We start from the raw sequence: 25,000 nt of genomic DNA, 5'->3' as shown, positions 1-25,000 counted from the left end.
AGTCCTCCCCCCACCCAACTTATGTTTACGTTCTCTTCTACACTTTGGGTTCCACTTTTACACCATATATATATATATATATATGTGTGTGTGTGTGTGTATATGTATGATGTATATTTATATATAAATATATACACATATATATACGCAGGACACATATATTGGTTTGTATGCAAAATCTTTTTTCCTATATATGAAATTTATATATATATATATACTTTTTCTTAATGTTATATGTATACATATATTTTTCTTTTTAATTTGTTATGTATAAAATGTGCATAAAATATTTTTACGATTTTATATGTAAAATATATAAATATATTTGTCTTTTTTTTTATATATATATATAAAATAAGATTATGCATATTAACTAATAATAATATATATATATATATATATATATACATAGTTAGTGCAGTATAACGCTTGTTAAGAGTATTCGCTTAGCAATTTCTCTGCCAGCATTCATAGATATTCTGATCGCTAGCCACTTGCTACCAGTTGTTACCTACAGTTGCAGCCTTAGGTAAGAAGTCAAGAATTTTGAAACACACACACACACATAGACACATACAATATATACATTACTATCGTCGCACGTATTTCGATCTTAAAACGTATTCTTTCATCCGGGTATTTAAATGGAAAAAGAAATAAATGAAAGATTTTTAATTATTTCTATTTAAATTATCTATATACATATTTTGACTGAACGTCAAAAAAGAAAAAGAAACAAAAAGAAAATTTTCCCTATCGAATTATTTTCATCGGCACCAACAGATATTTTGTCGAATTGTTCATTATCGCTTACGCAATTTATTTATATCATTAAAATTAAATTCATACCGATGAAAATTTCATTTTTTACGTGGACGAGGGATCCAATCAGAGTTGTGAAATTTGATTAGAAAATTATTCTTTTAGTTTGGATCTGAACGAAGACAGAATAATTGGAACTTAGGTATGAAATATGGTTTGGGCACAAAAGTTCTTAAATACGACAAATGTACGTAAGTTATCTTAAAAATCAATTAGACTTTCTTGAGAGGTTTTAAACTAATTCTTTACCTCAGATAATAAAATTACAGATCTTTCTTGTTGAGCTATAAGCTTAACTGTAAGCTTCAAAGTGTCTTGAAAAAGAGTAATTGATTTTTAAAATCACCTGAGAACTTAGCTCGTTTAAGAACTTTCGACTCAATCTTATATTATATATATATATATATATTTATATATATTTATATATATATTTATATATCTTATTTATTATATATATATACATATATATCTTTTTTTAATTTATTTAAAAAAAGCGAAATTCGTCCGACGTTTATGATAAATCTGCATGCAGTAGTTACTACTTATTATATTATAGGAATTGTTTAATCTAATCAGAATGTAAATAATAGAAATTAGAATATTTCATTAACAAATATATGGGTACCTCTATATACTCTCTACCTCTATATACTCTCTCTCTCTCTCTCTCTCTCTCTCTCTCTCTCTCTTCCTCTTTCTCTCTTTCTCTCTCGGTCTCTTTAACGTGTCCAATTATTTCTTTCTATTCTTCTAATCTTAATTCTTAACTTTTTTGTATTTACTACATAATCTCCAATATATATTGTATAATAATATCTAACTTAATATTAATTATTATATATTATATTATTCTATGATATATAATAATACAATTTATTTATTTATTTATTTTAATTAATATGCAAACACATTTAAAGAGATACCCATATAGTTTTATTTAATATATGTTTTTTACTCGCATCGTGCAGCTCGTATAAATTCGAAGGAATGCTAATATATCTAATCCCAACAACGTAGTTTTTTTGTAGAGATTAGAAATTAGAAATTAGAGATTAGAAATTAGAAATTAGAATAGTCTTAATTTACAATCTATAAGGTTTCTTTAAACAAATAGATTAAATTGTGTATATATATATGTGTGTATATGTATATATATATACGTATATATATATATATATATTCTATTATATCTCTATTTTTTATTAAATTTTTTGTACATTTTACTCACGTAAATTGAAACGGTCATTTATCAATTAACGCATAAAGTTAAACCTGTTAAATAAGCGTTGTTAATCTCGTGGAATTCAACAGAGTGCAATATATATATTTATATATATATATATATATAATATATATATACATATATATACACATGTGTGTATTTATAGGGTGTAATAGAATTCATAAATATATAAGCAAATATCTCGCGACTGGTTGAAGTTACAAAAAAGTTTATTACGAAAAATTTACATAATTTTAAGTCTACTGCAAGGTGCATATAAAAATTTCTTCTTTTTTTCTCTGTCTTTTTTTCTCTTTTCTTACTCGTGAACTTTCCGAGTTATGAAGATTAACATAGTTATTTTTCTTTTCAAATGGATACTCATAATTTTTTTTTGCATATTCATATAGCAATAATCATTTTTGCAAAAATCATATTTAGTAACAAAATTACTACTTAGATTACAACTGTAAACTAAGCGTAATAAAAATTTTTCATTGCCTGCAATTTCGATTACAAATGATCGATATGATCTTCATAATTATACTAGATTAAAAAAAAAAACAAGAAACAGAAATAAAAAAAAGATTTTTTTTTGCCATACTCGGTGACAAAAGTTACAAAGTCTTACATATATTTCTTTTATTAAATTTTCTCTTGTAACTTCATAAAATCGCTATGTTATATTTGCTCGGACATCTATTGATGGACACCCTGTATATAGCTTGGCTGAGGCTTTTAAAAATGGTGGAGCTTCGAAACTAGGTCAAACGGCTACTATCGACGAAAGATTTATTTTTCTATAACTGTGTTATCGGAAAACGATCGGGACGTTAAATACCTTTTACAGTTCGAAAAACATGTTCGAAATGATTAATCCATATTTAACGTACACATGCACATACTAACAAAGCACAGACAAAGAAACACGCAGAGAGAGAAGAAGTTAACACGAGAGATAATAAAATTAAATCGAGTAAGTTTAGACGGGATTGTTTTTTTTTTTTTTCTTAATTAAAAAGTTTCATCCGTTTTTATTGGTCTTTTACCGATGTTAATTGTTAAATAAAATATTCCATATATACTTTGGGTATACTGCATTTGTATACAATATACGTTTTAATTATGTAGATTTATTTATTTCTTTTTTCTCTTTCTTTTCTTTTTTCTTTCATTTTTGTTGTTACTGTTGTTGTTTTTTTTCTTTTTTGTGTTGTTTTGTATTTCTTATTGAAGAAATGTAAAGTGATTATATAGGGATAGATTCGTTTTAACGTTCGAATGATATAGAAAGGATTAAAGATTCTTTTTTTATTCTTTATTATTTTTATAATCAAATAAATTGAAATATATATAGGCATATATATAGAGATTATTTTAATTAAAATTTTAATTGAAAAAAAAATATAATAAGAAAAGAAAAAAACCAAGATTAATAATTTGATTAGACTTTTACTAAGATAAATAATTTTTCTCTTTTCATATATATATGTATATATATATATATATATATATATATATATATATATACACACACACACGCACGCACACACACAGTATTGTTTGGATAAATACTAAATAATCAATTTTATAAAAATTTGAATAGATACAGATAGAAAATGGATTTTACTTCTTTTTCATTTATTTATTTATTAATTTATTTTCTTTTTTCCTCCCCCTTGTAATCTACAACACGTAATAATCTAATCGAGATATTAATACACACGAACCTCGTCGTAATCCGTCGAGAACATGCTTCGCTATCGTATTTTGCTGCCTTACAAGTAGAAAGTAAAAGCTTATTTGGATGACGCGAAAGATATAAGATTTCCTAGTAGAGTAGTAGAGAAAAAATTTAGTTAGCAAACGTAAAACGCCATGAGCAATGGAAAGAAAACAAAGAAAAGAAAAGAAAAAAGAAAAAAAAAGGAAATAGATAAGAAATAAAAAGAAAAGAAGAAAGTAAGAAAGGAAAGAAGAAGCGTTAAACGCAACCTTTGTGTCGGTGTGTCTCTTCTGTCTATGTATTAGTGGCTCGTTTAGAAAAGTAAGAAAACTTTTACGGACGGCTATAACGAAAGAAAAGTTTGAAAAACGTAATGAAACCTTTTTATCGTTCCTCGAAGATACGACGAAAAAAAAAAATATAAAAAAAAAGAAAAGAAAAAGAAAAGAAAAACAAGAAAATAAAAAATGAAAAAGATTGTAAGGGAGAAAGAAAAATAAATTAATAAACGAACGAACGAACGAATGAATGAATGTATTATTTGCACGATTATATTTTTTACAAAATTATATTTTTTACAAAATTATTCGCACAACTTTACGATATACCAGAAGTTATCAACCCTTAAGATATTAAAATTTGTTATTAAAATTTATGATAAAGCGGCACACAGGTTGCAACGCCATTTCATTTGAATGATCGATTGTAATAAAAAAAAAAAAAAAAAAAAAAAAAAAGAAAGAAAGAAAGAAAAAGAAAAGAAAAAGAAAAGAAAAGAAAAAGAAAAAAGCAACAAGAAAAGCACATTTATTGTAATCACACAGGGCGGGGTGAGCGCAAAGAGAGCATCATGGATATTCCTGAAAGATTCTTGGATCGAAGTAGTGAATCGGATGAGGACGATAAATGGAGGTAAATTGTTTCTTCGTTCTGTACTCTTGTAATAAAATTATTTATATGCATATGCATACGTATAAAATTGTAATTTTTTATATACAATTAATGATCACAGTCTGGCAGCTAAAACTGAGAATGGTCTCGACTTGAAGCTAGGACGAGGTCAAGTTCTACCGAAAGGCTTCAAAATGATAAGCGGTAAAGTTTCATCTGAACGATCAAACTTTTATATATCATATATATACATACATATATATATATATATATATATATATATATATATATAAGATTCGAAAAGATACGTGTATTTTTTTGTTTAGGTCCACAATACGGCGAAGTGAAATTAGGTTTTTGTTTGAGCAAAGGTACTCTCGAGGTTGAAGTTATCTGCGCGAGGGACATCTGCCCAAAGGAAAAGGATGAACCCGGTAAAGAAATACATTTTTTCGGGTGAAGTTTTTCAACTGGAAGATATACGAATATGTTTTATCTGTCATTTTGATATATCTCTTAAACTAAATGGTAGTTTCACAGAAACAAAAACGTACTCTCTTGAAAAATTATAAATCTCTTCTAGGTTGATACTTCAGCTTTTCTTTCTTTCTTTCTTTCTTTCTTTTTTTTTTTTTTTTTTTTTTTTAAGTATATACATATATATATATATTTATTTAAAATTATTATATATTAAAAAAAAAAAAATGTTAATTACAACAATTATAATATCGTAACGTTAATACGATCAACATACTGATAATAAGTATAACAAAATTAATAGTTCGATAATTACAAATATTTATATATATATATATATATTAGAAAAAAAGAAAATTATTTAAAAAAATAATATTGATGAGTAGAGAAATTCTAATGCTAAGTTACAGATCAAAATACAATTGAAATTTAATTAAAATCGTATTATAATCCAATCGTGATTTACTCGTCTAATTATATATTCTTTAAAAATTAGATACTTACGTGAAGACGTATTTACGGGACGGTGAAAGATGGTTGCAGAAAAGAAAGACAAGAGTTATTCGACACACACGTAATCCTCAATATCGTCAGACCTTGAAATACAACAGTTGCGATGCCCTCGGTAGAAATCTTTTAATAATGTTATGGGCAAAGAAACAAGGATTTGAGAGTAATCAAGGTTTGGGTGGAGCCGAAGTGAACCTTGAACTGTTGCCATTAACTCGTTTGACCGTAGATTGGTATACTCTCTTCCCGATCCATACGTTAGGCACACAAACAGCAGACTCGCCATGATGGCTAAGGGAAAAATGGGCTCTCGAAGCTGGCGAACTTGACCTCAGATTGAGTCTTTTACTCAAAGATGAGGGCGAGTCCGTCGTTAAGATCATCTCTTGATGGAAATCTCGGCTAATTGTATCTTACAAACGAGAACATTTTATTTTTCATGTTTATTTTTTGATTAATATTTATTTTATTTAAAGGATCACTGTGAGTTAGCAATGAAAATTATTTCCTTTTCTTTTTTTCTTTTTCTTTTTTTTTTTTTTTTTTGATGATGAAATTTAATAAAGAATGAATATACGATAACCTTAAATTTAATAATCAGTATGGGCGTAAAGTTGCTAGATGATTTCAATAAATGGAAATCTTTCGTCAACGATTTTTTAAGACTAATTTTATTAAGAAAAAAAAAGAAAGATCGAACGAGCTAGACTTGTTTGCGAGATTTACGATCTGTAAGAAAAGAAAATAGTTAGTACTTGGAAAATAATCTTGAAGAGGAGTAAATTATTTTTTAAATCGTCTAATAACTTTTAAATCGTCTAAGAAGACTTTTGATGCCCACTTCGTTTATATAAACATATAAATGTAAATCCAACAGCAAAGGTTAATGATTTGATCTATTTTTTTTTTTTTTTTTTTTTTTTTTTTTTTTTTTTTTTTTTTTTTTTTAATGCGAATTAATTTTCTGCATTTGTATCGACAATGACAATCATATCGAGACAATTATTCTATGTAGTTAATCAGAAGAAGACAATCAAAATTATGCTAAATTTTGTCCTTTTCTTTTTCTTCCTTTATTTAAAATATTTCTTCGCTGCTCACAGTGATCGTAATAAGCTAAACTTTGTAAAATATTAAGTTCCTCGATAATTTTCACTATAATGTTGCGTCCAATTCGTGTTCCTCTACCAAAACAACATTGAAAAAAATCAACAGATTTATTACAATTATCTAAATAAATAATAATGCAGAAAAATATACACGCATATATATGTATATATATTAATAATTAATTTGATATAAATTAATAATGATATAATTAATTATTATTATATACTAATTACAATAATAATTATTATATAATAATATTTTTATTATTATAATTCATTTGTGTATGTATATATCTATGTACATACAATATCGATTATAATAATTATTATATATAATTTATATAAAAAAGAAAAAGAAAAAACAAATTTATATAAAATTAATCATTTTGAATATTAATAATCGAACAAAATCGATCTCTGAAGCAATATACGTATATAAAAAAAAAAAAAAAAAAAAAAAAAGGAAATGACACGTATGATCCAAAATTAACACACATACGCACACACACTGACAGACAGACAGACAGACAGACAGACAGACAGACAGACAGACAGAGACAAAAAATAATATGTCTATAGAATGGTTTCAGCAATAAAAGCGTACCTGCGTTCAACTCGTTGTTTCGAACGACGCGCGAATATTATGATCGATAAAAACAATTATTTTTCTTCCGATTTTTTATCGTAAAATAATAAAGGAAAAAGAAATAGAAAAAGAAGAAAAAATAAAGAAATTCAGAAATTCAGAATGAAAGAAAAGAAAAATAAAAAGGAAAAAAAATGTTGTATGGGAAGAGCGAACGCGAGCCACGTAACATCGATGATCGATCGATGTTTATATAAGATTGAACAAAAATATATACATATAAAAGAAGTATACAAACGAGATACCATTTTTCCCAAAATCTATAAAGGATTATGAAAAAAAAAAAAAAAAAAAAAAAAAAGAAAATCAAATTGATCGAACGATATAAACGAAACTCGATCGATTGAATTTTGTAAGGCCTTATCGAGACATTTCTGATTAAATCAGTACAATATTTAAATCGAGTCTCGTTGAAATCTAATTTTGTTCCTCTATTCTTTTTTCTAAATTCTTCGTAATTTTTTATTCTTGTCTTATATAAATGTAATGAATAAAAAAAGGCCGATGGAACCGTCGATTATAATGACGAATTTTTAACATTCTCATTAAAACAATTCTTTTCTTTTTTTTTTTTTTTTTTTCTTTTCTTTTTCTTTTTTTTTTTTTTAATCATCATCAAAGATGACAATCAAGATCATCGAGATTTAAAACGACAGAATTTATTTACGAATTGAGAAATAAACAGACAACAATAAGATATAGAAATAAAAAAATGAAGAACAAAAATAAGATATGTAAACGATATCGATGGTTTCTCGCCTTAAATCATTTCAAACGAAAAGACAATCGATTTAATAAATAAAAAATAACTAAATAAATAAATAAATAAATAAATAAATAAATAAATATAATAAATGAAGAGAAAGCTCGCTGGTCGAGCTCGAAAGACATGGATTAATGATCATAGGTGAGGGAAGAGAGTAAAATGTGAGAAGAAGAAGAAGAAGAGGAAGAAAGAAGAAGAAAAAAGAAGAGAGAAGAAGAGGAAGAAAGAAAAAGAAAAAAGAAGAGAGAAGAAGAGAAATAAAGAAAAGACAACTAACAAATGAAGTCGAGACTCAGCAGCCAATTCGAATAATATACAAGAAAGAAGAAATTTGGTGTTTAAAGGTCGCACAATTTTTTTAGTTAGTACGATATATCAACATATAGCGCAAGAAGTGTATTATTTGGAGGATAGTTTGAAAAATTTGGCCATTGCGTCGTGTTGTTTCGATTTGAAGAAAAAGAAAGGAAAATTAAATTAAATTAAATTAAAAAAGAATCAAAGAAGAAAAAGAAAATTAACGAACAGTGTTTTGTGTGAAGTTTTTCCAACTTAATTAAATTAAAAATTATTTATATTATATTTATCGTTGTTATTATACGTTATACATTATAATGGTGTATAAATTACAAATTATTAAGATTTCTGATTTAAAAGTGATATAAAAAATAATCTTAATAAAATATTTCAATTACAAATGATTATATAACATAATAATAATAATAATGATAGTAATGATAATATAATAAATATTAACAGCAAGTTCAAAAATAACAATAATTTAAATATTTAATTAATACGAATCATTGAATTAATTCGTTTAATTTTCCTCGTGATTGGTAATGATTGTTGGTGAAAGGAAATGATTGTTTAAAAAATAAGACCAAAGCAATGGCCAACGTGATGTAAATATATATAACATATGTATATATATATATATATATATATATATATATGTATGTATGTATATTAAATATATATATGTATATATATATATATATATACATATAAACATTTAAACTGTAGAATATAATCCTTTATATAACAAAAAGGAAAAATATAAAAGAGACCGTGAATTGTTCAGACATATTGCGCTTACCCCGCCCAAAGTAGACATAGGTGATGATTAAACGTGATACTATCGAACACTTTAATTTTAACGACCTAAAGATATATAGTATCTTCGTGACCTTTTACAAAATACCAAAAATAATGTAACGATTGTATTATTATTATTAATATTATTATATAATAATATAAGATGATATGTGCGAGCAATCCATAAGTGTAAAAGATATTGTCTAAAAAGTTTAGATTCTAAAGAAAACCGATGTCGTTAGAGTAACAACAATAAAATTATTATATTTTTATATGACGACTCCATTACATTTATTTCATTATTTTATTTTATTTTATTTTATTTTTATTATTCTCTAAAGCAACGACAAAAAATTTTTGTTCTTATATATTTTATACATATATATATATATATATATATATATATATATATGTATAAAATAAAAATATATATGTTGATATAGATATAAAATATATTATTACATTATTATATGATACAAACGTATATATATATATATATATATATATATATATATATATATATAAAATAAATATTGTCAAGTGACAATGGAGTCGATATAAAAATATGATAATTATTAATTAAAAAAAAAAAAAAAAAAAAAGAAAAAAGAAAAGAAAAAAAAAAGAAAAAGAAAAGAAAAGAAAAGAAAAGAATAGGACACACGCGCCTAAATTATTTGTCGAGAGAAACGTGATGAATAATCAAAACGTACATATGTGTGTATATTGCTGACACGTTATAAGAAAATGGTGTGTCAATGTTCCCCATATCACAATAATTATCAATGTGAATACATGTGTATAGATAATGTATGTATGTATGTATATGCGCGTATGCGATAAAATTCGGAATGTTAGATAAACGTACGTATGTATTGTCAAAGATGATAAACGACTAGACTATAGTTAAATAACAAAACCAAAAACAAAAAAAAAAAAACAAAAAAAAAGTGGAAAAAACTATGATCGCAATCACAACAGTATACTCGATCTTATCTTCTAAATATTCTTATCAAATAACTTGCATATATATATATATATATATATATATATATATATATGCACGAGTAATGTGCACAGTTTATGTCAACAATTATTAAGATTCGTTTAAAAACTCCCTCAAAAAAAAAGAAAAAAAAAAAAAAGAACAGAAAGAAATACGACGACCTTCTTTTCTACTCTCTATATCTTTCTATACTGATAATGGAATAAAAAAAGAAAAAAAAAAAAAAATAGAAAAAAAAAGCCAATCTAAACTATCCTAAAAAAATAAAAAAAAAAAAAGAAGAGTAAAAATAAAAAAAAAATAAAAAACAATCTTTACGCTTTCCAAACTAATCAATCTTTCTTTATACATAATTACATTAACATAATTACATACGTAAATAGTACATATTTACGATATCTGATAATAATGCTGTGAGTTATATAGCTTGCACACTTGTTATCGCAAATAGAGTACGCCACGGATAGAGATTCCACCATTATGAAATAAATATTTCATTCGAATATATCAACTAAAAGATTCAAAAACGATTATCTCGAATATTAAAAGAAAGAAAAAGGGAGAGAGAGAGAGAGAGAGAGAGAGAGAGAGAAAGAGAGAAAGAGAGAAAGAGAAAGAGAAAGAGAACGAGAAAATAAAAAAAGAAATAGAGAACAATTTCTAATCGTACTTTGAAAAGGTCTCGTAAATAAAAAATATAAAAAAAATAAAATAAAATAAATCATCGATCTCTAAATCTATAGATTCTATATTTTAATGACGTCACTTCGAGTGTACAAAATTTCAATTAAAAATTTCTTCTAGAAAGAGGAGAGAAAGATAAAAGAAAAGGATAAAGTATGACGTTCAAATGGATTTTGAATTAGATAAAGATATTTTACGCAACGACTATGAAAAATTTCTTTATTAAGCGTTTCAACGTTTCGCTATTAAGCGTCGCATAGACAATCCTAACGGACGATTAAAAAGCCTCTATTTATTGGAAAATGAAAAGACTATATATAAATATATAAATGTATATGTGTATATATATATATATATATATATATATATCGTGATTAGCCTAACGCATTGTAGATGCGTTTTCTACTAATTATTCGAATTAATTAAAGACTCATTATCAACACCTGTTACTACTGTTACCGATACTAGTATATTACATACTTATTGCTATTAATCTATTCTATTTACTATTGAAATTCTCTTTAACTATAGCTTTACGCAATTTACTGGCCATATAGTGAATATACAAGTTTTATATATGTATATACATGTATTCATATATATATATATATACATATATATATATATATATATGTATATATTATGCGACAAAAATTAGAAAACGTTTATATCAATTATATAAAAAAATATGCGATCGAATTAAGTAAATTTTTTTTCTTTTCTTTTCTTTTCTTCTTCACAAAAATCACGTAGAAAATATTCACGAGAAATTTAAATATGGAATGATAAGAAATTGATAAATTAATCTATCAAATGAATTTTTTACGAATTAATGAATACGTGAATTATTAATCATTTTCAAAAATTTATGGTAGTGTTCAGTATTATATGATCAATTACTATCGTTTAAGATTACGTTATTAATTATTTAGGTTTATTATCGACTTTCTGTAATTTAATACGTGGTGCCTGAAAACAGGCAATACTTCGTACTTCGTTGATAATGTAGCTTAAGAGTGCCTTTTATCAGTGAAAGAAAATTTGTAAGCCCCTTTAAAAATGCTATCCATTCGTACATACGTGTAACAATAAATTCTCATACTTAAGTCTCTTGCTATGTTACCTATTGTAAAAACTTACCGACAAATTTATTTTTACCGACTTGTAATACTCTATTAGCTACATTACCGACAAAGTATAAAACTGCCTGTATCGATACGACATACATTTAATATTGAAAAGCGAAATGTTTTGCTAATGAAAATTCAAAAGTTCATTTTTCTTCAATTTTATAATATTTTCATGTTGTTATTTGTAATTTTTATAGATTAACAAAATTCAACTTCGCTATTGGCCATTTTTAACATCTTTGATTAATCTCTTAAACAAAAAGGACAAAAATTTTTCTATTTCTTTGTCTCTCGCTTGATAACTCTTATCAAATGATCTATCACTGTTTCCTTTAATTCTTTTTTATCACAATTATTAAGTCATAATTTCATAATCAACGGAATGGCCTAGACACTTAACAATCGAGCATAACCACCTCAGGTTTGCATTATTATCTACTACTATTACACTACTACACTACTACTATTACTACTATTATTACTACTACACTACTACTACTACTGCTATTACTACTATATTATTACTCTTACTATACTACTGCATTTCGCCTAAAGTAAAAAAGAAGAAAAAAAAAACAGAAAAAAAATGTAAAGAGGTTAGGTAAAATAACGATTAATACATTACATATAAATACATAAACGTGTACGACTAAAACGAATGCTGTATTAACTTTGACAATCGAATCTATTAATCCAAAAGAGATCTTTAAAAATCATACGTATAAATATATACAACACATGAAAAGAAAATATATATATATATAATATAAATAAACATATACATATATCTATATATATATATATATATATATATATATATATATATAAATTAAAAAAGAAAAAAAAACAATATTATAAATGTATGTAAGAATAAAATAAAATAAGTGCGCGTATGTGTAATATAACTCAATGATGTTAAGTGTGTGAAAGATTCAAAGCAGAAAAGATTATAAGTAAGAGAAAGACAGTAAAGAAAAAGAGAGATACATTATCGTTCTTACGGTACGTCATCAAAGCGACGATAGCGCCGCTTTGCGTTTGAAATAGAAAGTATCGAAGAAAATATTTTTGAAAGAATTTCTTAGCTAATTATGCTAATCGAAGAGGTGCTAACAGGTTAATTGTCACATCTTATCCCTCCTTAATTAAAGGAATATGATGTTCTCGTATGATGGAAAATTAAAACAAAAAAAATATTGAAAAAGTAAAAATGAAGAAAGAAAGAGAGGGAGAGAGAGAGAGAGTGAGAAAGAGAGAAAGGTAAAACGATTTCAAATGCTAATCTCTTCCAATACATATCTCTATCGTACGTACATACATACTTGCATATGTAATACGTATATGACACGACTCGTCTAACCTCTAAAAGTAAGTGAACGTGACAATCTCCCTTTAACGAATTAATTTTATTATTATTGTCATTGTTATTGTTATTATCACTATTATTATTATTATTATTATTATTATTACTATTATTATTATTACTATTACTACTATTAATATTATATTGTTATTATTATAATTAATACTGCTATTATTATTATTATTATTATTATTATTATTATTATTATTATTATTATTATTATCATTATTGTCTTACATCAATCTATGTCAATGAAGAAAATTATGTATATATTTGTTTATTGAAGAAAAAAGGGAGCTAATAATTATGTACAACTACATATTATGTAATGATTGTACGATCGAGATGGATTTTTTCGTGTATTTTCAACGATCGTAAACATCCTTTTTAACACATACATATATACAGAACAAAACACTACATACAACACTAGCTCGAATACGGCCTAAAAACTAACCTAAAAGCGAGGAAGAGAAAACGAAGAATCGATTCTCGAAATATATATACATATATATGTATATATATATATATATATATATATATATATATATATATAAATAGATGGATATATATATATATATTATATTATATTCCCAGTCGATAAAGAAACGTAGTGTAGATGTTAATATTAAATTAAGTATTTTTAAGAGATGCAAAATATATGTATATCGAGAGAATCTATCAAAGATTAAAGAAAGAAAGAAAGAATAAGAGAGAGAGAGAGAGAGAGAGAGAGTGTGAAAGAGAAAAAGAGAGAGAGAGATAAAAGAGGAAGTCATTCGACAAGCATCGAATAATTACCGACCGAGCAAGAGTATTTATTATTTTATAATTTCAATTTTTTTTTTTTCTTATTTTTATTTTGACTTTCAATAAGAAAATATTTATTTCTTTTGGGCGAAATAATTTGTATATATTTTTTTACTTTATATATACATATATATATATATTTTATTGTAGATAATTTGTGAAATCTATAAAAAAGATCTAAAGCTTAAAAACCGATTTTTTTTTTTTTTTTCTTTATTTTTTTCAATATTAAATTCATACTCTTATGAGTTTTACGTTTTGTTCACATATAAAGACTGTACGGCAGAAAAGCGATTTTTTTCGTGTAAATCGCAAAAAAGATTGTAGAAATATATACATATATATTTGTGCTGGAAAGAGAATATCTTTAAAAAAAGAAAAAAAAAAAAAAAGAAAAAAAATGTAGATAAGACAAACATAGACGATACGTTATTGTATGAAATAATAAATGTGGTGTCACTAAAATATGTGTTGCGTTGTGATTGTGTCGTGTATACATCAATTAGAATTAAAGATGTAGACGATAAAATTAACAGAAGAAACGAATAAATAAAAAAGAGAATAAAAACAAAACAAAAATTTCACAGATTAATCGAACACGAAATAAATTGGAAAAATTTTTTTAATCTTTTTTTTTTTTTTTACACTTTTTCTTTTCTTTTTTTTAATAAAAAATATTTTTTATATTTTAATATTTGTATATAAAATGGCACTTAACTCATTGAAATGTCAAATAACGTAAAATATTTTTCCAATCCTTCGATATATATTACGTTCATAATATCGAATAAATATAGACGTGATAAAATATAATATCTTTGATCGAAATATTATAACGACCTGTAATAAATTATTGGAAAGGATTAGGTTTGAAATTTTGATCGTTATATGATATAAAATTATATACTCTATTATCAAGACATTTTACAAAAATCTAATTAATATTTTACACGATAGTACGACAACGTACATTTTTTATTGCTACGTCGGAGCTGTCAACTTGTTAATAAGACAGTGGAATTATGATGGGAATCGATTTTGAAAATCGAAATTGATTAATTAACAATTACGATTGCTCGACGAGAATTGTCATTTTTGTCATGAAAAGGCCGTTAAATATAATTAATTAAATAATATTATAAACTTCCAATGTCGTTAAATCTTTTCAATTTTTCGGGGAAAACGTCTTTGAAAAGTACAGGATCGGCACGAAATTCAACAGATTGTAACGGCATTGTTCCATAGATAGATGAAAATCTATTTATACATTGTGTACGTTCAACCATATGTGTTAAATCTGCCGATAACATCTCGGTATTTGTACACTCTGGACATCGAAATTTCTTTTTCGGTGTCACCTATAAAAAATTTGATGCTGATTAATCTTATTAAAAATTAAAGTTACGAATTAATAATAAAAATTACCTTTATCGGAGCTTTTCCTGTAGTATTAGCAACTAAAAAATTCATTGCTATATCTTCGCAATTCATATGTTCATCTACCCATTCTTTAATATCACCCGGCATCGCAGTTGTATACATATAATTCCAATACTACAATAAACAATGATTTTTTTTTTTTTTTTTTTTTCTTTGAGAAAAGTAGATAATAATTAATGTAAAAAATAAGAAATAATATATCGTACTTATATGCGTCTTCGAACGGATATAGGAAATGGTAAAGGTTCAGGTAAAGGTATTTACAAAAGGATATAAAATTAAAATGCCAACAATTGTTCGTGCCTATAAAATTTTACGTAAGAAGGAGTTATAATCGTGAATGAAAATTTTGTCTTCTTTCAAAAATGACAAATGATAGAATGTATACCTTGTGATGAAAGGCAGCACCAGTTAAAACCATAGAAATACTATTAGTCCATTCACTCTCATATTTCCAACAATTAGTAGTATTATCCCACATGTGAATACGAGATGGAAATCCTACTATCCTGTCTGGAAATTCTCTCCAAACCTATGCAAACATCATTGAAGTAAATGAAACGTTATTCGATAAATTTTGTTTTGTCGATTGAAAATAATAATAATTAATACTTCGTAAGCAAATTCTACTTCATCGGTCGTTAACATAATAATATCGTCATCTATCGAAAGTACTGCTTCGGTTTCTATTTCGTCATATGGATAAAATCTGTTCGACAATTTATTTTCTTTCGTTTGAATAACTTTTAATGGTTTAGTTAGTTTTGGCCATCTTGAAGCTGTAATGTATCAAAATCTATGAATATATATATATATGATTATTACATGATTGGTAATAGTTTTAATATTAATTAATATACGTACAATGAGGTGGATCTTTTTGTTGATTATTCCAAATAACTAAAACTTTGGATAAACTTGGCACTTTGACAATTTTATTGATTAAAATAAATAATAATTCTAGCCTGTCGTACGTTAAAATAACAGCTGTGAATCCTCTTGTCTTGGGAGCAGTTAATGGTAGAAAAAGTGGAGAAATTTTATCCTGTTTATAAGAAAAAAATAAATAAAAAAATAAATATATATATAGATAAAATCTGTGCTTAACATATATATTATGTCTTTGATAATTTACCTTATGAGTAGGTATATTCCAATATATATAATCTCTTGCAAAATTTGTAAACACACGATCTGCTAATATTTCTAATGTTGTATCTGTTATTTTTTGCATTGATTGAAAATATCTTTTATAAAGCCATGTACCTTGCTCTCTCAATTCTATTATTCTTTGCTGAGATATTCTCTTTAATATTGATATTACTTGTAGAACATCTATTTCGCGAACGAATATTGCTGCTCTATAAAATTATAAACATCAATTTTTTTATATATAATTGAATTGAATGAATGATAAATATGATATCTGTAATTATAAATATCAAACCTTGTCCAATCAATCGTTCCATAAAATGGCATAACCAGTGAATCTGCCACAATTACTGGTATACAACCAGCTGCCATAGCTTCTAATAAAACACTTTGTGCTAATCTTGCTCCACGTATTACGAAACAAAATGTGGCTGTCTAAAAATGCAAAAAATGTACAAATATTTTCGCGTATCCTTATTTAACATAAATATTACTACGTTGTAGAAATAAATTTTTTAGAGTATTACGTACTTGAAGTACAGCGGGATATTTATAAACATCTTTTCCAGCGCAGCGTACTGTGTTATTCATAGGACTGTATTGTAAACATGGACCAAGTAATAATATTTCTTTTGGAAAAGAACTTTTAAGTTCTATTAAATCTTGTTCAAAAGCAGAATTAATATTAATTTGAGACGACATAAGTAACCATGTTCTAAAAGAAATTATTAAACAGATAGATATTATTCCTCGCGGATATCTAGTTTAAAACTTTTTTTCTCATAAATATCATTAATACCTTTTAATTTTAATATTTCTATTGAAATTAGTTAGAAATGAGCTGTAAACAGGTAAGCTGATATCGAATCCAGATCTATAAGTTAATGTAGATAATCCAGCACCAGCGATCATAGCTTTTCCAACTGATACATCGAGAACTGTGTTATAATCCGGAACGCTTCCTGGTACCATATTGAATATTAAATGATTTTCTCCGCCATTCCAACTATTGTCATAAGATAAAAATATTGCAATTATTTGTAAATACAATACACGTTTAAAAAGACAATCTAGATTTGTTAAATACTTACAATGGTAATGTTTTCAATGCTTGCGATACTTCTTGCAATTTCAACCTATTCTGATTGAGAGTATCGATGGAGGGAACAAATATACATGCTTCGTGAGGATTTGAAGTGTAAAACTTACTTGATATAAGAGCATTTAAGATTTGATAAAACTCTTTAGTCATTTGATTAGTTATTGGTTTATGTGATCCATCCAAATATATTTTTGGAGGGTATACGTATACTAAAGGTTTATTGCCTCTACTACCACAACGATATACGTTGAAACAATTAAAATATGTACAAGAAGAATTGGTAATGTCAGCTGCTGGTGAATCTGCACTTAAAACCTCAGTGGGTAGTGTATTTATATTAGTTAAAACAATTGCATTATAAATCGAATTTTGTGGAGTATCGCCAAATTTAAAAACATGATATGCAGCGATTAATATGATAATCAATGTAAACAAAAATAAAGTCACAACAAATAAATTATGATAATGATACGGTAAACGTATCGTTTTGAAAGATAATCTCGTTGGTAGAACCATCTTACATTTTATCGATATACTTATTAACCAATACACTTTACTTATACGTCACATCGTAGAAAAAATGTTGAAATCCTACGATCAGCTGATAGTCGCCGAACGAAATACGCCATTTTTATTTTCGCCTTTGGATATACACGTATACGTATATTTCTGTCAGCTTCATTTTAATATTTAATGAAAGAACAAAAAAGATATTATATTGACACTAATCGTATCAATACATAATGATTTTGTGAGAAAAATTAAAGAAGTATACAACACTGTATAGTGTACATAACATTTTACTTTAAATCTATTTATGATCGTTAACCTGAATCTAGGATTTGACGTATGTGGTACAATCTAGTCCCTATTCGTTTCTATACCGTAGTTATGAATTTTTGGTACACCCTGATGATAATTCTGCGCGGGAATTCTGATACTATTTTTTAAATTGACAATATTCTTTTTTTTTTTTCTTAATCGTCTTCTAAACTACCGATAAATTGTAATTTTTCGTTGGAATATTCAAATGTTATTTAAAACGTATTATTCTTTATAGTTCTCGTTCGATGTAATTTATTTATAAATGTTTAACCAACAATGTGTTAATAATAATAATAACTAGTAATATATATATATATATTTCAAATAATTACAATTTTTTGAATAACGTGTGTTTTTATATATATACATATATACATAATTTACGAAATACAACGCGCATCTAGTAGTTAACCTAACCTATACGAATACACACGCGTATAATTCGTTGATAAAACAATAAGAGAAATATTTGTGATGTTCAGTGTGTATTAAAAATGTTATAAGATATAGAATGTATCCAGCAAATCATAAGACTATTTTCGTATTAGACCATACACCTTATTTTGGTATATCCGCGGAATCCCCATTAGAATTTGACTTTTTGAAGAGTCGAGGGCAGAATTTAATACCATTAGCTCCTGTTTGTAAATCATTATGGACTACAAGTGTCGAAGCATCACTCGAATATTGCCGTATTGTTTGGGATTTATTCCCGACTGGCAAATTGGTTTGTAAATGTATTATCAATATGATTTATGAAACTTATTATTAATTCATATCTTTCTTATAGATTAGATACGTAGTGACTGACCGTGCGGCTTATGTATTGAACTCATGGAGTCCACTTCAACAAAATCTAACTCATGTAATTATTAGTTAAAAGTCTGTGATTTATATATTATCTTGTATCGTACGATTAGATCTTTCTTAAGTTTATTTAATTTTAGATAATGAATGGAACCGCCATTCTTGGCGTGCCGACAAAAAATCCAGAACAAGGAGAAGATTATTCGGTGATACATGGACTAAGAGTAGCTATAGAAACGCTTAATGAATGTTCTGAGATTCAACACGAAAAGAGAACTTCTTTGAATGAAAATATCAATAAGCTTTTGAACAGGGGTAGAGTGATTTGTATTACAAGTGCAAGAGATAATAGTAATATGAAAAGTTTAGAAAATATATTTTTGAACGAATTAACTCAAGAGAATAAAACAGCTCTAGCTTCTGATCAGTAAGTACTTTTTCTTGAATATTTTTTTTTTTTTTTTTTTTTCTAATATATATAATATATCTTCTTAATTTTATTGCAGTTTGATGCCAATAGATTTCTGTCATTTAGTTATATTAAATATCTGCCCTAATAACATCGAATCTCAAGTTACCAGCCAAGGACCAAGAGAGGTATTTGTTATTTAAATTTTTTTATTTGCTTTTATAAGAATATTTTTCATTTTCAATATTTATACGAAAGGTCTCTCCTCTTTTGACGGTGGAAGTGCATTCGATAAAGGCCCCAGCATTACATTCAAAGTTATCCCATCTTATTTTATCGCATTATGACTTAGCCAGTACAACAGTAACGGGAATACCGATGAAAGAAGAACAAAATGCAAGTTCTTCTGCGAACTATGATGTGGAAATATTTCATTCCTCTGCTGCGCATTCTGCAATCTTGAAAGGTATATTATTAATTATTAGAAATTATGTATAACTCGTATATACATACGTATATACGTTTATTACAGGTAATCCACAAGATTCAGCATTACTAAAAACATTCAGAAGATTCGAAGAAGGTTCAGAGTACGAAACAGTAACATTAAAATGGTGTACACCTCGAGGTTGTAGTGCATCGGAAATGCAAAATTGCACGGCAATGCATAGGATCACTCCCGTAGATGTAAATAGTAGACCGTCTTCTTGTCTAATTAATTTTCTTCTAAATGGTAGATCAGTAATGTTAGAAATGGCGAGAAAAAGCGGTGGAAAGACAATATCTCATTTACTTGCTGCTCACGGTGGTGAAATCTTTATACATACATTATCTACAGCAAGAAGTGTTCTTGAAGATCCACCTTCTATCAGTGAAGGTTGCGGTGGTCGTGTCACAGATTATAGAATAACCGTAAGTTTAGAAAAACAAATTTTTTTTTTGAATATCTAAGTACTCATCCTTTTTTATCACGTAGGATTTTGGATCTCTTATGAGAAATAACATGTTAGTGCCTTTAAAACGTAGTCCAAACAGTATTCCAGAAGGACCAGTGGAAAGAATGAGACCAAGATTAGAACGTCATACAAAATATTGGCCGATAACAATTTCTAGTACTCTCATGTTTAATTTAAAACAGGTAAACGATGAAATTATTTTCTACAAAATATCGAACGAACACAAATTTTTATCTTAGAATATGAATTATCTTTCAGTTACTCGATCCTTTACCAGAAATTATGATAAAAGAGGAAATAACAGTGGAAGAGGTTCTGCAATGCAAACAAATAATCTTTAGTATACTTCAATTGGAAGCAAAACATGAAACATTGTCGATGCCAAGTATAGGTGGTGGACGAGTTGGTAAAGGTGGAGCTCGTAGAGAAGAACACTATCGTTTGTTATGGGGCGAGTTGGAAACTTTTCTCAAACATCATGCGAATAATTCTTCTAATCATTCCGAAGTTCTAAATTGTTTGCTCGAAGTAAGAAGCAAAGATGACAAAGATAAAGTTGAGTTGGATCAAGCTTTACGCGAATTGGATGGGTAAGTTATATTTTTGATTATAAATTTAGTTTGCTAACACTTTGAGATAGTGTATAAAAAAAAAACAAAAAAATATTGATGTAATTTTTAATTTGTGTAAAGCTTTGGAAAGGAGGATGGAACTGCACGAGCAAGTGTTATCAGGGCAACAACGGACTCACCGATGTCACCGCCAGCAAGTACATCAATATCGTTTGGAAAACAATTTCACAAAGGGAATCATCATGCACCGAAAACATTGTTAGATATCTGGTTGCAAAGAAGTACACCAAAGGAAAAAAAACCGGAGTTTCATGGCCGAATTAACTGTGAGGGTATTATAGCTAAATTATATCCTAATTTGAAAGAAAGTGGAAGAGAACCTAGAGAAACGATATTGGAAGGATAAATTAAGATAAAGAATGAATAAACAATAGTAAGTTATAAAGTAAATTATACATTTTAGTTTTTAAGTAAATTATATTTTCAATTCTTTTCTTTTGCTTATTAATAAATATTCTTATTTTTATTAGCAATCAGAAAGATTAATCGCAGTGAAGAAAAAAGAATACATATATAAACATAAACGTACATGATACATAAGAATGTAAATAATAATGTAACGAAAACTATACAACAAAGCAAGACAAATATATATATATATGTGTGTGTGTATGTATATGTATATCTATATTAAATATATATGTAATTTAAACAATGTACGTTTCTTTTTTCGTATCAATGGCAATGAAAGGAAAAAAGAAAAAAAAAAAAAAAGAAGAAGAGAGAAAGAAAAAAAGAGAACCAAGTTATAAAAATATAAATCCTTTATAATATCTATCTAATTATCTAAAACACAATCCAATTAATTCCAAACAATATATAATTCACGTTGGTCGACAAATTTAAAGATAAAGATTTATCACGACTTATTATTCAAGCAACGATCGAACGAACGGAAATAAAAGAGATAAATTTGAATTAAACTAAACTGTTCCAATCAAAAAATATATTCTGATATCTATGATAACATATGACACAAACTTGATATCTAAGTTTCATTTAACAAGGACACGTAAGTCCAGACATCAAACGAGAAATAGAAGAGAAGAAGATAGAGAATAACGAAAGACAGAAAAAGAGAAAGAAAGAAAGAAAGAAACAAAGAAAGAAAGAGAAAAGTGTATCAGTGTAACAACAGAAGAACGGTAAGGATAGTAACGTTTATCCCGTAACGACCTTGCCGTCCTACGCTGGTATTTTATAGCCAACACGTCGTCGTGTCTGCCGACTGTCTGAGTTAGTACACGTGAAGAGAGAGAAAAAGAAAGAGAAAGAGAGAGAGAGAGAGAGAGAGACGTTGACCTCTTTTGAAAACTATAGGACTTGCGTCTGGGTATGTATCCTACCTCCCACCATCCTTTAAGATTCGCTTGCATCTCCCCCAGTTCCCTCCCGCAAATGGAATTCCATTGCTAATCGATGGTAGGAGGGAGGACAGTAAGCAACAGCAGCAACAGTAAGCAAGCAACCAAGCAGCAGGTACATAACACACACACACACACACATATATATACATTCATACATATATACATATGTATGATGTAGTAGTAATGTAACGGGAGCAACGGGTCGGGGGAAAAGAGAATCGACGGAGACGAAAGTGGAGAACCGTACGTTGTGTGTGGGGTGGCGGGTGGGAGAATACAAAGAGAGAGAGAGAGACAGAGAGATAGAGTGTGTGAGAGATGAGGAGGTGGAGGAGAAGGAGGAGGAGGAGGAGGAGGAGGAGGGTGGTAGTGGTGGTGGCGGAAGGAACCATGGAATACAAGTTCGTGACGTAACAGTTCATTCATCCCGAGACAGACGATATCACGGTCAATGGTGTGTACATCGTGCGTACGCATATATGTATATACATTGGACTTGGGTCTGGATTGCGTTTTCTCTCTCTCTCTCTCTCTCTCTCTCTCTCTCTTTCTGTCTCTGTCTCTGTCTCTGTCTGTCTCTCTCTTTCTATTTCTCTCTTTTTCTCTCTGTGATATAATATATGTATATATATATATATAGGTTTGTATGGATGTATGTATGTATGTTATATGTTTTCTCTCTATCTCTCTCTCTCTCTCTCTCTCTCTCTCTCTCTCTCTCTCTTTCTCTCTCCCTCTCTTTCTCTTTAGATATTCTCGCACATTTTATGCGATAGATCCGAACATGCGTGTTGATACTGTTTGTGTGGGTGTGTAGTATAGTAGTAGTACTGTAGTAACGTATGTATCGGCCGTGAAATGCACAACACACGTGATACATGTGTCTCTTACGGACGATGCTCTTTGTATATACGTCTCTCTCTCTCTCTCTCTCTCTCTCTCTCTTTTAACTTACCTTTTCATTGATTTTCTTTGTCTCTCTTTCTTATCTCGAAATATCATTTCGTTTAAATCGTTTTTTACTATCACACTTGTAGATTTTTATTATCGTAAATTTTACAAGAAAGAAAACGAAAAAAGATTGTTAATACTAATCTAACTCTACTGTTTAACGTTAGAATCGATTTGTAGTAGTCTGTCGTAATTTCAGAAACTAAACGTAATGTACATACGTACGTACGTACATGTTCATTCATTGTAGATCATTGTTATATAGATATTTACAGAAAGGAATAACGTATAAAAAAAAAAAAAAAAAGAAAGTGTAGAAGAATTAAAATCGTTTTGGTCAATGAATAATAAGAATGATTGATTTATTTCTTATATTATATATTATTTTTCAAGTTGTTACGAGGAACCAGTAGTAAACATCGTATATTCGAGTCCCGGAAGGTTTCTATGTTCCGTAGAAAAGCTTATCGATAATGCATAAACCTTATCGATTTTCGGTTGCGTACTCTCCGGTTCCTAGCTTGCGGAGTGGATATCGATCCGTAGCATAGAGTAGTAGCCATACTTGGTTGTGTATATATATATATATATATACTAGTGTGTGTGTGTGTATACACTCTCACAGCCTCTGCTATAGCATAGCCTCTATAATTCATCGTCCTTCGTTCTTCTTCCTGGTCTTTGTACCTACCTTTGTAGCTTTGTACCTTTGTACCTTTGCGATATATCTAAAACTACCTTTCTGCTATACTATTACAAGTAACTTTCCTATAACACGGTTCGTTTCTTATCATTTTCTGAGAAACTACAAAGTAATAAAAAAACGATGATTGTAAAATTTATTCATAATTAGATTTATTTATTTCTAATTTTATATAGAAGTATGAAAGTAGGATATCGATTGTACTTGGATTACTTTTTTTAAAATTCGTGTTATAAGAGGATTGTTTGTGTGCGTGTGTTTGTGTGCATTATCTTCTTCTTCGAATACAACATATATATATATATATAGCTGACAATGATTTTTCAGTGTTAGTAATAAAAGAATAGAACTTTATCTTATAGGAAATTCAATGTGAAAGAGATAACACTAGAGATA

At 27.4% G+C, this 25,000-nt stretch overlaps 3 protein-coding genes across 11 annotated transcripts in view; 2 read left to right on the top strand and 1 right to left on the bottom strand.

Annotated features, from left to right (window-relative positions):
- The window catches only part of LOC122629795 (regulating synaptic membrane exocytosis protein 2), an 82,457-nt gene extending 76,305 nt beyond the window's left edge, over positions 1 to 6,152 (top strand). For 5 of the 8 annotated variants that reach the window (XM_043813578.1, XM_043813580.1, XM_043813579.1 and 2 more), the window contains exons 19-22: positions 4,595 to 4,682; positions 4,783 to 4,865; positions 4,988 to 5,095; positions 5,635 to 6,152. In XM_043813578.1, the coding sequence (XP_043669513.1) occupies positions 4,595 to 4,682; positions 4,783 to 4,865; positions 4,988 to 5,095; positions 5,635 to 5,936 (581 nt within the window). In that variant the 3' untranslated portion in view covers positions 5,937 to 6,152. Of the gene's footprint in view, positions 1 to 927; positions 954 to 4,594; positions 4,683 to 4,782; positions 4,866 to 4,987; positions 5,096 to 5,634 lie in introns of those variants that run through there. The other 3 variants (XM_043813582.1, XM_043813581.1, XM_043813583.1) reach the window with 2 other exon arrangements.
- Positions 6,153 to 14,954: 8,802 nt separating this feature from the next.
- Positions 14,955 to 18,805, bottom strand: LOC122629883 (exostosin-2). Of its 2 annotated transcripts, XR_006327367.1 has the most exons (11): positions 17,944 to 18,805; positions 17,652 to 17,858; positions 17,384 to 17,567; positions 17,148 to 17,287; positions 16,836 to 17,061; positions 16,565 to 16,745; positions 16,313 to 16,479; positions 16,089 to 16,232; positions 15,686 to 15,814; positions 15,231 to 15,618; positions 14,955 to 15,100 (listed from the first exon to the last, which is right to left on the bottom strand). XR_006327367.1 is itself a non-coding variant. In XM_043813744.1 (10 exons), exons 1-10 carry the CDS (start codon positions 18,468 to 18,470, stop codon positions 15,397 to 15,399), a joined length of 2,127 nt encoding a protein of 708 aa, XP_043669679.1. In that variant the 5' UTR covers positions 18,471 to 18,805; the 3' UTR covers positions 15,148 to 15,396. The 2 variants fall into 2 exon arrangements, 1 of the variants encoding a protein (XP_043669679.1); XM_043813744.1 differs by lacking the exon at positions 14,955 to 15,100 and having other exon boundaries at positions 15,148 to 15,618.
- A 336-nt stretch (positions 18,806 to 19,141) lies between these two features.
- Positions 19,142 to 22,089, top strand: LOC122629884 (integrator complex subunit 13). The gene is made up of 10 exons (XM_043813746.1): positions 19,142 to 19,506; positions 19,570 to 19,644; positions 19,727 to 20,013; positions 20,093 to 20,183; positions 20,254 to 20,461; positions 20,528 to 20,907; positions 20,972 to 21,133; positions 21,210 to 21,541; positions 21,644 to 21,956; positions 22,054 to 22,089. The coding sequence occupies exons 1-9, from the start codon at positions 19,291 to 19,293 to the stop codon at positions 21,927 to 21,929; spliced, it is 2,037 nt and encodes a 678-aa protein (XP_043669681.1). The 5' UTR covers positions 19,142 to 19,290; the 3' UTR covers positions 21,930 to 21,956; positions 22,054 to 22,089.
- The last annotated feature ends 2,911 nt before the right edge of the window (positions 22,090 to 25,000 follow it).

The sequence above is a fragment of the Vespula pensylvanica genome, chromosome 6 (genome assembly GCF_014466175.1).
Source record: "Vespula pensylvanica isolate Volc-1 chromosome 6, ASM1446617v1, whole genome shotgun sequence".
Classification (NCBI taxonomy): domain Eukaryota; kingdom Metazoa; phylum Arthropoda; class Insecta; order Hymenoptera; family Vespidae; genus Vespula; species Vespula pensylvanica.
This window is presented reverse-complemented; position numbering and strand designations above follow the sequence as displayed.

Bases quoted from the DNA above. Each gene is read 5' to 3' on its own strand.
- LOC122629883 (XM_043813744.1), bottom strand. From the start codon at position 18,470: ATGGTTCTACCAACGAGATTATCTTTCAAAACGATACGTTTACCGTAT. The intron at 16,480-16,564 runs GTACGTATATTA...GATACATTACAG, and splicing joins ACAAAAAGATCCACCTCATT to CTTCAAGATGGCCAAAACTA. The intron at 15,619-15,685 runs GTAATTTTTATT...AATTTTTTATAG, and splicing joins CAGGAAAAGCTCCGATAAAG to GTGACACCGAAAAAGAAATT.
- LOC122629884 (XM_043813746.1), top strand. From the start codon at position 19,291: ATGTATCCAGCAAATCATAAGACTATTTTCGTATTAGACCATACACCT. The intron at 20,462-20,527 runs GTATATTATTAA...CGTTTATTACAG, and splicing joins GCATTCTGCAATCTTGAAAG to GTAATCCACAAGATTCAGCA. The intron at 21,134-21,209 runs GTAAACGATGAA...ATTATCTTTCAG, and splicing joins TCATGTTTAATTTAAAACAG to TTACTCGATCCTTTACCAGA.